The sequence below is a fragment of the Megascapheus bottae genome, chromosome 9 (assembly GCF_031878675.1).
Source record: "Megascapheus bottae isolate mThoBot1 chromosome 9, mThoBot2.hap1, whole genome shotgun sequence".
NCBI classification, from domain to species: domain Eukaryota; kingdom Metazoa; phylum Chordata; class Mammalia; order Rodentia; family Geomyidae; genus Megascapheus; species Megascapheus bottae.
This window is the reverse complement of record NC_143517.1, coordinates 22,717,260-22,731,078: the sequence shown is the minus strand read 5'-3', so window position 1 is coordinate 22,731,078 and position 13,819 is coordinate 22,717,260. Positions and strand designations below refer to the sequence as shown.

Sequence of the window (13,819 nt, the reverse complement as noted above, 5' to 3'; positions counted from 1 at the left end):
TTTCTCTGATTCTGCCACAATTGTAGGTTTTCATCACCTTCGTGCATCTCTAGTTCTCTGTAACCATTCTTATCATGCCTACATGATACACCTGCTCTTCTTCCTCCACTGGGTGTGTGCTGCCCTCCTACCTACAGTGTGTGGCCCTGAGCACCTTTAAGAAACAGCACAAACCTTCTGGTCCTCCATGATGAATGCTCACTACAGGAAAAATTCCACTCAGCTCTGCTCCCTTGGCATTCGGTATAGACAAAAGCAAAAAAAATTCTGTATACTTGCTCACTAGAAAATCTCCCAGGCTAGCTATTCTTTCTTCTCAGTAAGAAAAGACACAGCTCTTCAAGAAAACACACAGCTACCTAGAGTCAAGTTAAACAAGCAGGAATGGAGGTGGGTTTGGCTGTCTCTGTAATAAGCACCAATTGCTAGTAAGGCTATTAGTTATTAAAACCTGTAACATGAAATGACAGATAGGCTATAAGTGGTCACAAGTGGTCATTTTTCAAAGAGTATTGCAAATTTAAAATAAAATAAAAACAAAATAGCTATTGAGCCAGGGTATTTTTGTTTTCTCAGAATGTGTGCACACGCGCATGCGTGAGGGCACATGTGTGTGTTTAATAACTTTGAATCAGTTGCATCTTAAAAGATGTAGATATCTGTAAATTACACAGCTCAACAGTATTTCCAATAAGTAGCATAAAAAATGAAACTTCCTTCTCAAATATGTGTTCTAAAAAAAATGTCTTCCTGTATTACAGGAGACTCTAAAGCTGCTCTGCAGTCTGGTTAAGGGCCAAGGCTAAGTTCCAGTGCTAACAGTATCTAAGGGTAACACAACACAAACTCTGGCTAGTTCCTGAATCTACATTTCAAGGAGAGAATGAAGCCAATAAAACTAAAAAGAAACCCATATAAACATCCTGGTCCAGACATCATACAATAGGCAGTTATTATTTTACATTATTTTTTGGAAGTCAGATGTGCAAAGAGAACCATTCTTTCATGATTTCCATATTGCTTATCCCACACACAAATATCCTCAGATTTCCTTTCGTGGGTTTGACCTCTCAAGTTCTTCCTGTTTTAAATGAAAAGCAACTGAATGCCTTATCCACATGGATTAAGCCTAGGGTGAGACTAGCTTGTAAAAGTGACAAAATTAGCTGTGTGAAGGTTCACAGATGAAGAAGTTATTGAAGTTTTCACTTTAGACATGGATTTAAAATAAATAAGCAGAAATATAACATATGAGAGATTTACTGTGCATAAGAGTTTGAAAAGAACAGTGATTTTTTAAAAAATATTAGACAGGATGAAAAGGCATAAAATTGTTATGCTGATATATATCATTTATTGAGGCCTTGAAATTTGTCTCCTGAGGAGGTGAACTTCATCCAGTTTATTTCACCTTCATCTAATCTTCACAACAGTTCTGAATACAAGGATGCAAAGTACACAGGTATTGATCAGAGCCCAGCCTCACACAGCTAGAAGGAGTAAGTGCCAGATCTTAATTCAGACAATCCAGGGCCTAATTCTCTCGGTTATTATCTTCTCTCTTAGAGGTAAAATTCACAGAATGCAGTATTTTATCATAGTGATAGAAAATTAGAATGATTCCATGTTCCATAAGTTACTTAAATGCTTAATTACACTTTTGCATTTACTAATATACATTTATAAATGTAAATGCCAAGAAAGAAAAAGAAACCAAAATGCAGTAAAAGTGATTGTACACTGATTGTATCTAAGGGAGAGTTATTATTTCTAATGTTCACTGATTGTATCTAGGGGAGAGTTATTATTTCTAATGTTCACTAAGTAACTTTTGCTTTCATCAACTACTATTTGTTAGCAGGGCTAGGCAGTTCATTCCTAATTATTGGAAGTAATATAACAGAATTTTTAAAATTTTTCTATATATGTAAGGTATAACTAATAACATAAAGAAGTAATTTTCCTTCTTGGACTTACTAATTTATGTTCAGTAAGTGGGAGATTAATAAGAATAAGTCAAATGTTTTTAAAAGGTAATATTTTGCCCAGGATCAGCATTATACTTTAAAACTCACAAGTAATAAATATGGAGAAGGGGGATCCATTATCAAAACATATCCTAAAGTAATACATGCTTCACAACACCATTTATGAATTTGTAAGAAACAAAGGCTCAGTAGAGAAGTCCCAAAAACTTCTCCAAATTCTTAGTCACTGAATTTTCCAGAGCCAACGGTTGTCACTTAAGCATTAGGTCATAAATGTTCTAAGTGATATTTTTAAACCAATCAAAACCAACATAATCAGCGCAATAAAGTTAGGGTTTAGAATATTTTCGAGGAACCTCATATTTCAAGGTATTTAATTCTACTCAAAAACTCAAAAGAGCTCTTAAAAGGAACACAAAAGATATGTGTAGAGAAGAGACACCCTGTAAGAAAACCTGTGTTTTGTCTTGTTTTAAATGTCATGCAGAATAAATGGTAAAGGATCGAAGGAGAGCATGCGGGCATGTCACTAGGGCGGCTGAAAGCATAAATGCACATTGTTTTTGGTATATACCACTCGATAACCATCCTTACCATATACTCCATATTAGAAGCTGTTGGGTACACCTGACTCCGTAACTTATTATGAAGATCCAAGATGCTCTGCATGTCATTGTCTGTGATGGCCCTTTTCCCTCTCTGCTTGGCCGTCCACCACTCACCCTCCTCATTCATGTACTTTTCCAAAAGTTGCTCCAACGAAGTGGCATTGGGAAGGACCATGGCTGCAATTGCTCGAGCCATGAATAGCACTGTGGTTACTCTGAGCCACTCTCGCGCTGTACACTTCATGGTGAATGAATGACCTTAGGGTTTCCCTGGCACCTTCTCCAGCTCAGGCTCTTCCACTCTTTGGGGCTACAACGACATGTCACGTGCTTAATTAGGACGAAATGATCAGCAGACGGAATTCTCTAATAACAAGCTACAAAAGAGGCTTGCCAGCATTATTCCACATAATCCCAATAAATGAAAAAAACTCCACCTTTCCACCCACGTGCTTTAAAAAATTTTAAAAATTTTAAAAATCAATGTTAATAAATTCGTTAATAAAAAAACTAAAAAAATATAGGATATTTTGTAAAAAAAAATTCAGAGGACGCTCATAATATATTTCCTACAAAATAGACAACTATATTTTCCAAGATACCCCTGAGGCCAAAGAAATAAATGGCTAAAGTAGCCCAGAGAGTTCAAGTGTGAGCATCACTTTCGAATTAGGAAACTTTTCAGTGACTACCTATGTATTACAGATATCTCTCTCGGGATGCTCTGTTTCCACCTAGAGGTCCGTGGTTCTCTACACGTTTTGTATTTTGTGGTGGTTGTGCTGTGGGTTGAAGGCATTTATTTCATCCTCGAGTCTCATTTCTGGTTGACAGCCATTCAAAATGTCCACGACATTCTGCAATGGGGGGACGAATGTTGCCCAGCACAAAACTCTATTGGTACAGGTCCTCCTGGGCACGAGGAGGGTTCGGGCCCCTAGGGGAAGCTCCTCTCCTCCACGATCGGGTGGAGAACTCTTAACATTGTCCTCAAAGTTTGTGTGTGACCAGTGGCCAGCACGCGAGAAGGTCAGCGGAGCACCCCCAGCCCCGGCCCTCGGCCCCTGGTAACATCGGAGGCCCACCCCACACCCCCAGATCCTGTGCGCGCGCACAGTCGCCAACAGTGCACTGCCTCGGTTACCCCAAACCAGAGCTAGGCGCAGATGGAAACCCCTAGCCCCGGTTCCGGCCCGGGGTTGGCAGCTTTCCGGAGCCCACCCCACTCCTCCAGATCCCAGCAATTCTCTGCATTTCCCCTTCCCCCTTGCGTAGAATTGTAAACCCAGCGAGAGAGCTCGCCCCAGGCTGGCCGCCGGACGGGGCGCCGCGTTGCAGGAATGCTCTCACCTCCTCCTCCACCGTGGGGCTCCGGGAGAAGAGCGGTGCGCAGCCCGACTGCCCGCCTCTCTGGGCAGCCTCCACCCGCCGCTCGGAGCCGGGGTCGGGGAGGATTTGCACACGCTGAGCTGGGAGGGCGCAGGTCGCCGCGGATCGCGATCCGCCGCCTCCTCCACTCCTTTCAAACCTGCGCGGAGCGGCCGGCCGCGCTCCTCCCTCTGATGGTGGAGTTGGCGCGGAAAGGGAGCTTCCTCGCTAGTCGGCCGGGTGGGCGCCGCCGGGACGTCTCCGAGCCTTAGCCGGAGCGAGGGGCGGGGACGCGTACTGGGCTCGGCGGCGACCTCGGGCTCCCGCTGGGCGCTGTCTCCGCGCGCACAGCCCGGCGCCAAGCGCTTCCCCAGCTCCCGGGCGCTCGCTGCCATTTATTGCGGTCCGTGGGCGCACGTGACACCAGCGCCCCTCCTCGCCCACCCCATCTCCCCCTCCACCCCGCGCTGGCCCAAAGCCAGCTCTCCCCCGAGCCCTGGAGCCGCCAGCCCCGCTACTCCCGGCTGGGCGCTGGGCTCTGTGGGCGGGCTTTGGGGCTGACCTGGGAGAGGTGTGTGGAGAGGGAGCCCTCCACTGCCCTTTCCCCTGGGCAGCCTCGGCCTTTCCAACTTCTTTCTGACCGCATCGGACGGGTAAAACGCTTAGACAGTCTTGCAGAAAAGGAGCTGTGGCCGGAGAGCTGGGGCTGGGGGAAGCCCACGCGCGCAAGGTCCCGACCTCAGTCTGGGAAACACTCAGGAGGACTTGGGCCTAGATGCAGAGTGAAGCCCCCATGGGCTTCCAGGGTGCGGGTATCTAGATGTTGTTCCTTTGCCCCATTAAACCTTAATGACAACCACCTAAAAAAGGGGGTTTTCTAGAGCGACAAGAGTGCAGCAAAAGGACTCTTATTCCTTGCTGTACATACGTACGGAATTAATATAAAAGCTATCCTCAACCTGGTAGGGCCAGAGTGATTGGCATCCAAACCTCAGCTACCATAGACATAAATCTTGCAGAGAGAAGGTATTTTGTTCTGTTGCCTGTGCTGTAATCGACTCTAGGGAACCGGTTAATTTGAAACTCGTCAAGAGTCAATCTACAGAGTGTAGTATCACAGGCACAGTGTTATGTACTTTTTTTTTTTCAGAAAAGAAAACAAGTATTTACCTTTGCTTCACTTCTGTACTAAATCTAATGGAAGATTTTTTTTTTATGTCTGGATGCTGGCATAATGTAGTTTATGAGGAATTCTAACAGTATTCCCAAATCATCCCAGCTGATACCATTCCTTTTACCAGAGATGTCCACGTACTTTTGCCAATACATAGGACCACGTGTATCAGAAGCTGTAGAGTTCTGGTGCATATGAAACTTTCTTAGGTGTAATTTCACAATCTCATTTTACCTTTAGGACAAGACAGTTAAATATGTACTTTCCAGTTAAATATGTACACGTTTTGAAATTGATAGAAGATGGCCCCACCAAACTTCATAATCAAAATTCATAATCCATATGTTACTATAAATGAAATACATGTTTATATACTGTTGACTATTATGTGGCATCAAAACTATAATAAGTATTGAATTAAAAAATGTCAAAAGAATCAAACATTTTCAAGGACAATTTAAATTGCAAAGAAGTGAGATAATAAGGAAATTAAGCTAACTTTATTGCTATCTTAATTCCAAATTTTCTACACAATATACAAACCTAACATATAAAATCTAACACTGAAGAAACAAAAACTTAACATTTTGATCCTAAACCTTTCTCCCAGCAAGAAAGAAAAACATACACCTCTTTTGACTTGATATTTTTATTCACTTCCAATCATTGTAGTGCTGCTGTTCATATTTTAATTTATCAAAGAATGACATAAAGACTCACCATGTTGGTCAATATTTTAATAATACATGTATCTTTTTTGATACATGTATCTGGATATATATCCAGATTGATATTTGAAAGGTAAAATCAAAAGCGATGTTCTTTGAATACTCAAAGAAGATACTGTTCAGAATTTTAATTTGTTTTCGAGAAATCTGTGTTCAGACAGAATGCAATTTCTTCACACAAACTTTGTGTCAAAGTGGCCCTCTGGTTTGTGGTGGAGGCTGTTACTTGTAAAGCCATGGTTGTTTTTAGCATTACTACTTTCTTGTGGCAAATACTGTTGGTTGCCCTGACCAAAAACCAGCCTTCCACCCCTATTCCTTCCAAGCCTGTAGCCTCCAATTTAATCCTGAGGAGGTGGCCTCATCTGAGGTAGATGCTGATTAGTGCAATCCAGGCTTTACAAACTAACCTTACCAGTGAGTGACTGGGTATAAACGTGCGAGGCAAGGCTTGCTACTGAAAGGAAGATATCTACTTGGGGAAGAAGGCAGGGGTTTCCAGAGTTTTCTCTTATGTGAAAAGAAATGAAGGAAAGAAAGAAGGGAGGAAGGAAGGGAGGAAGGGAGGAAGGGAGGAAGGAAGGAAGGAATGAAGGAAGGAAGGAAGGAAGGAAGGAAGGAAGGAAAGAAGGAAGGAAGGAGAAAGAGAAGAAGGAAGGGAGAGAGGAAAGAAAAAGCAAAGAAAAGAAAGAAAGAAAAGAAGTGAGGGAGGGAGAAAAGAAAATGTTTCCTAAAATGATCATTTGTATCTGGGTGTGGTGGCGCATGCCTGTAATCCTAGCTACTCTGGCAAGCCAGCATGAAAATCCTTGAGACTCTTATCTCCAATTAACCACCAGAAAACCAGAAGTGATGTAGTGGCTCAACATGGTATTATGCTATCCTTGAGCTGAAATGTTCAGGGTTCAAGCCCCACAACCGACAAAAAAGATTATTTGTGAAGTTTACAGATGCATGTGTCATGGGGGCAAGGAAAAGACAATCTGAACACGTTTGAACAAGCTCCTTGGCAGAATAAAAGGCACAGTGTCCTAGTCTTCTTGCTATGGACCAGTCATTGGAGAAACTAAGCAATGCTTGTGTAAGTTACATTGACTTCATTATTTAGTTGCTTGTGGAGCACAGCACTCCAACACATATTTCTACAAAGATACATTTTTTTCTGTTTATGTTATATTTTCTATTTGCATGCCTAGTTATGAATTAATTTTAAATGTACTTGCTTGTGTTTCTCTATCCCTGAACTTTCAGAAGGAAGTATATATGCATGGCTACAAATTCACCCATTCAATATGTTAGCTTTCTAATCTCATGCCTTATCTATGGCCACATTGTTGGTAAGTCTATCCTTCACTAGAGAACATATGAGAACAAAATTTCAGTGGTTGATGTTTTAGAAGAGGTAGTGCAGATTTTTAAAATATAGAACTTTTAGATATGTAACTCAGATTTTTAAAATGTGATTAGATATTGTACTATAACTTGGTATCTGGGAGCCTAAGACCTTTGCTTTTAAGAAGGAAATAGGAGGGACTAACACTGTTCAAAGGAAATGCACTCATCACTTACATATGTAACTGTAATCACTTTGTCCATCACTTTTACAATAAAATTTAAATTAAAAATAAAGAATGAGGGGGCCAGGAGTTTGGCCTAGTGGTAGAGTGCTTGCCTAGCATGCACAAAGACCTCGGTTCTATTCCTCCGTACCACATTCATAGAAAATAAAGCCGGAAGTGGTGCTGAGGCTCAAGTGGTAGAACTCTAGCCTTGAAAAAGTGCAAGGACAGTGCTCGGGCCCTGAGCTCAAGCCCAAGATGGCAAAGAATTAAAAAAAAGCTGGAAAAACATAACAGCAAGATAATATGCTTTTCAAATATTCCCATGTAACAGGAATGTGATTATTCCAATGTGCAGAAACATTGATTAAATGCTAATAAAAACACACACACAAAATATCTTTAAAAAAAAATAAAGAATGAGGGCCAGGAGTTTGGCCTAGTGGTGAGAGTGCTTGCCTGGCATGCATGAAGACCCAGGTTTGATTCCTCGGTACCACATACATAGAAAAAGCCAGAAGTCGTGCTGTGGCTCAAGTGGAAGAATTCTAGCCTTGAGAAAATCCAAGGACAGTATTTAGGCCCTAAGCTCAAGCCCCAGGACTGGCACAAAAAAAGAACGAACTATAGCTAGTCTTCTCATTTGATCATTTTGTATATTAGGGTAAGTTAATATATGAAAGCATTTAAAATAATGTAAATAAAAGTACTCACTAATGGTTGAGTTCAATAACTACCTAGAGGCTCTGTATTTGTTTTTTATAAACTGATGGGCTTTAATCAAAGTATTATATAGTTTCATTGTTAAACTTCTAAATAAAAGTGCCTGGCTATAGACATGATAAAAAATAATTTTTAATCTGGTACTTGATAATTCATGCCTGTGATTCTAGATATTGAGGAGGCTAAGATCTGAGGATTGTGGTTCTAAGCCAGCCTGAGCAGGAAAGTCCATGTGGCTCTTATTTGCAATCATCTACCAAAAATAAAAAAGTCAGAAGTGGAGCTGTGGCTCAAGTGACCAAATCCTACCCTTGAACAAAAGAAGCTCAGGAACAGAGCCTAGATCCTGAGTTCAAGTCCTATGACTAACACAAAATTAAAACAAAAAAATAGTCTACTATTTCTGATAATGTGACAGGAATTTCTCCTCACAACTGAAATATTATTCAGCTCCACTTACCATAGCATACAGTTTTCATTTTTATCTAAAACATATTCTTAAATATATGAATATGTATAAGACACAGTATATTTAAATACTATGCTATCAATAATGTTTATTAGATCTATGTTATGTGATCCAACGTTAGTTAGATAATGTATAGATGGTATTGTATAATTAAATAGATAAATGTATAGAACATAACCATCCCTCTAAAATCTGACTCCTTTCTTTCCAAAGATAGTTAATTTCTAATATCAACTTTTATCTTTACACAAATGGTAGACTAGAGCAGATGATTTCATTGTCTGCCCTTGGCATTGGAATTATTTTATTGCATACATCCAAGATTCATCTGGCTAAGTTTTGCATGCCCAAGATTCATTTGTCTTCATTAAAAAATGAAGTACAGGCTATTGCGAAAGGAGTTGCTTTCCTGATTGTTGCCTCGTTCCTCTCACTGTTGGCATAGAGGAAGGCAGTTGATTTTTGAGGGTTAATTTTATAGCCTGCTACCTTTCCAAAGTTTCGAATCAGCTCAAGGAGCTTGGGAGTAGAGTCTAGCCAGACTCAAAGAACTTAAGCTAAATAGTTTCCCTCATTTGTCATAATCAGTAGAAACCTTGGGCTCTCCTAGCAGAGATTTGCAATAGAGCAAAACCTTGATACCTAAGGCCATATATTATGAAGCTAATTGAAAGGACCTCCAGGATACTGAAACAAAAGCCATATAATGAATGACTGTTGTCCTTAATGTACTATGTTATCTCTCATCTCTTTTGCTGTCCCTTGGTTATATCATATTGTTACAGTATCTCACTTTGTTATCTGATATATTGGATGTATTTGTATTTGGTTATTTGAAATTGGGGGAGGAAAATGGGGACCAAGACATGTGAAAGGGTATCAATGTATGTGAATTAATGCACCTCCTATCTGGCAAATATCATGTAACCCTTTTATTAATTACAAAAAATATTTAAAAAAATAAAATAAAAAATGAAGTACATTGTGTCATCTATTTTGATTAGTGATGTATGGAATCTCTCAGAGAAGTGTTTGTCTATCCCAAGATCATGAAGGAAAAGTCTGCCGTGCTATCTCGTAGATTTTTGTCTATCTGAAACTAATTTGGTGTAAATGCATATAAAAGAAAAAAATAACATTTTAATGATTATTTAAAAAGTGAACACTTCTAATAGGCATCACTATGGAATTCTTCACGAACTTTTCTGTGTAAATTTCAAATTTCAGAATTAAGAGAAAAACTATTACCATTGTTTGAATTTAAGATGATTGCAATTATTTTGATTATTTTTAAAAATATAATGTTAATATTATAATCCCAGAACTTGTTAAGCTACTTCTTGATGGAAAGTAAGCCAAATACTTCGAAGCTCATGTTTAGATTTGCAGCAGATCCACTTCATCATACTCTAAAACTTTGTTCTTTCCTTACTAAATTCATCATAAATGCAAGCATTCATTTCGTGCTCTTTTTGTACCACCTTGTACCATCGTATTGTAACTCCTATGGCATATGCTGGGGTGGGGGGGAGGTTAGTAATTTCTAAATGTGCTTTTCTGTCTTTTTGGTATTATTTCCACGGCTTTGAGATCTCTTACATTCCTTCCTTCCTGGATGTCTTGATCCAAATTATCCCTCTCCACAAACACTTGCTGCTTGAAATAGCCTTTCACTGATATTTCAAATTGCTCTAAATCTTTTACAAATTAAGCTGTTCACGTATTTGTCATATTTCTCCAGCAATGCTACATGCTCCTTAAGGGAAGAAATCATGTTGATGTGACCTCTGTATTACTTACAATGCATGTTAAATGAACGAATGAGTTTGAGTTGGAGACTATTGTATATTTTTCAGAAAAGGATATATATATATATATATATATATACACACACCAATATATGAAAGAAACAAAACATGACATTCTAGGGAGGATCAGTACCCAGAGATACTTCCTTTGAAGAAAACACCTTATATTGAAGTAAACATTTATGACATAAATGTGATCTAGAGTAAATAGGTAATTCAAAATACTTTAAAAGTAAATATGGGGCATTGTATTAACTAGCGCCATAATAACTCTGCACCCATTGCCTGTAGCAGGTTTTAAATGTTTGCTAGCTTAAGGAGTATGGTCCCAAACCACTCACTGAGTTTAAAATTGGTGTATTTAAACTTTTCTTTTAAAATGTGTGCAAGACAATCAGGAGCTTCCAGCTTGTGTATATTCCTAGTAACTAGTCAGCACTCTGAGATCTGAGGGTCCTGGCTCAACTGCCTAGGAAAGTCCATGACATTCTTATCCCTAGCTAACCAGCAAAATGCCTGGAAGTTTAGCTGAAGCTCAAGGGATAGTGCTTGTCTTGAGTGAAAAAGCCAAACAAAGATAATGCCATCTTAAGTTCAAGCAGGAAGACTGACACCAGAAAGGAAAAAAAAATGCACATACAAAAAATCCCAGAATGCAATGTATTTCTAACTATTCATCCTTTAAAATATATCCTGTCTAAACATATATAGGAAAATATTTCCTAATGAGAGAAGAGTAAAAGTTGTAATAATGTTTTACTATGCATACTATGTAGTTTTTATTCATCTATAACTTATATTTCTTACATCTCTTTACAGCCTATAGTAAGGTCTGTCATATACTTACTGTTTACCTTTACAGATTTAAATGACAGCAGGAATCAGTTAGGATTAAAGAGTTTTTCACTGATATAATCCTGCCCATCTGGGCATCATCCAGGGAAGCAGATAATGCTAGAAACTCTTAATATTAGGGAAATAATCCCCAAATATATTTAGGGTGGCATGAGAAGCCTAGCTATGCTTTATGCTTTGCTGATCACTTTTCTTTCGAGATCTGCAGAAGTGCTTCATAAGGCACTTAGGTTAGAGAGGTTGTCTAGCAGATTTGACTGGAAGGGATATTGAAAGAGTTGCATTGTCATAGGGAAAGTATCAACCCTTTCATCTGCAGAATGAATCAGAGACAGGCTTTCATTCCAACAGAAGGGAGATGAAAGCTTTCCTGTCATTGCCTAGTCCATGAACACAAGGCTACACACACAAAAAAAGTTGAAGTCAAATGTATAATTCTAAAGAATCATATGCAACAAAAATGAAATAAAATTCCTAGCTTTGGTAAATTTCAATTAAGAAATTGAAATTATACATGTACATGTAGAGTTTGAAAATGAAGCAAAATATTACACTAGATATGAAGAAGAGAGACTTAAAAATTTAATCAGGCAAGTTGAGGGGCAAACATGGGTAAAAAGCAGTATGGAAGTAAACAGGGAAGTTTTTATTTATGATATTACTTTTAACTATCCTCCTAAGATGAAGCCCACGAATTAACACAGATTTTAGAAATGCTTTTGATTAAAAAATGTTCCTCATTTGTAATAATTAGTACACATCTAGGATTCTCCTAGCAGAGGAACATGATAGCTCAAAAGCTATGTACATATGTCCTTCTAGGATAAGGCTAACCAAAATGAACTCCAGGATAAGTGGAGTTCATAATAAACAAGTGGTTTATCTTTGTGATTTCTGTTTTTAATGTACTATGTGGAGTTATTTCTTTTCTCTTCCCCCTTTATTGTTTATCTCATGTTGTTACTGTATCTGACATTGTTAACCAGTATATTGTATATACAGTTATTTGTTTATTTGAAATAAGGAAGGGAAGGGGAAAAACCAAGATGATTGGAAGGGGATGGAGGAGGGAAAGTGGGAAAAAAACTTGAGACAGGGGGTTAGTGCTTAAGAAGTAATATACCCACTAAACTACCTGATGAATGTAACTGTAACTCCTCTATACGTTACCCCTGCAATAAAATACAGTTTTAAAATGTAACTAATAGAAAATGGAAGATTTGGTCACTTACAACTTTATCAACAAAAACACAAGAGAAAATGTGTGTACATGACTGCTATTCCTGAATGAACGTGAAACATTATATACTTACTCTGGTTCTAGATGCTGTCTTATCTGCAGCTGCCATGGTTTGTGCTATCACCTTAATTCTGGTACCCATTCTTGCATTTCAACAGGACTTTTAGTATTCCTCTCATTGGACCATTTGTCCCAATTCTTGCTCAGATTGTAACATCTCTCCCAGTTGGACATATGGTCCTGTGCCCTCTTCTTTCCTTTCATCTAATTCTAAATTCTGATAAATATTATATTTAATATACCAGCCCTGTGGAATAAGTACTAACAGCAAAGGTGTTAACTAAACATAAGTTAATTATACACATTTTTCTCAAAACTAATGTATGTATCGGAGTTCTCACTGACTCCATTATTTTTGTTTTTTAAAGATATAAGTAAAAAGACAAGGTGGTACTGGTGTTTGAAATCAGGGCCTTATTCTTAGAAGGCAGGTGTCTGCTACCGATCCATACCTCTAGTCATTTTTGAATGGTTATTATTGAAATAGAGTCTCATGCTCTGCCTAGCATATTTTGGGCTTCCTATTATACGTGTGGTGACAAAGACATACAATTTGAATAAGAAAGCTTTTCCTTTTCTTTTCTTTCCGTCTGGTCTTCTTTTCTTCTGCTCTTTTCTATTCTTTCCTGTATACACTTCTCCTTTGAATAATTACATTACTTCCCAAAGAATCTCTCATTTTTAATATTAGAATGGTTTAGTCAGTGTGAAGCCATTATTAAGCAGTATTTAAAGAAATGAAGTATATGAAAAGAAGATAATCTTGAAAGGATGGTTTACACTGAGAGGGATTCTTGACCTTAGAAGAATCTAAATTGTGTAAAAGAACTTGACTGAAGAAATGAACAACAGGAAATGTTGAAGTAAAAACTGTTTCTTGGTACAGGGAAGAAAAAGTACAAAGGCTTTCTGCCTTGAACCATATTATATAAAGGAAGTAATGTTCTGAAGAGTGAGGTCAAGCTTGTGCCAGGAAGGAAGAAGTAGGTGTGTGTGTTTTGAGAAGTAGAAGAATGGCTGATCTCCAGATGGCAGACAGAACAGCTGAATGAGGAATCAGAAGAATTCAAGACACGTTTCTCTGTTTGCCAAAGCAATGGTCTCTCCAAGTTTACTGAAGATTTAATGTTGTAAAAGGAGGTGAAACTGTAATTTTAATTATATATTTGGAATTTTTGACAATTCAGATTGCCTACAGTTGTGGAAAAGAACATGTGGAGAGGAGCATATTTACAAAAA

General features: G+C 38.6%; 1 protein-coding gene across 1 annotated transcript in view; it reads right to left on the bottom strand.

Moving 5' to 3' along the window:
* Positions 1 to 2,902, bottom strand: part of Crispld1 (cysteine rich secretory protein LCCL domain containing 1) — a 39,932-nt gene extending 37,030 nt beyond the window's left edge. The window contains exon 1 of the mRNA XM_090338675.1: positions 2,583 to 2,902. Coding sequence (XP_090194801.1) covers positions 2,583 to 2,840 — 258 coding nt within the window. The 5' untranslated portion in view covers positions 2,841 to 2,902. The remainder of the gene's footprint in view (positions 1 to 2,582) is intronic.
* Positions 2,903 to 13,819: the final 10,917 nt, after the last annotated feature.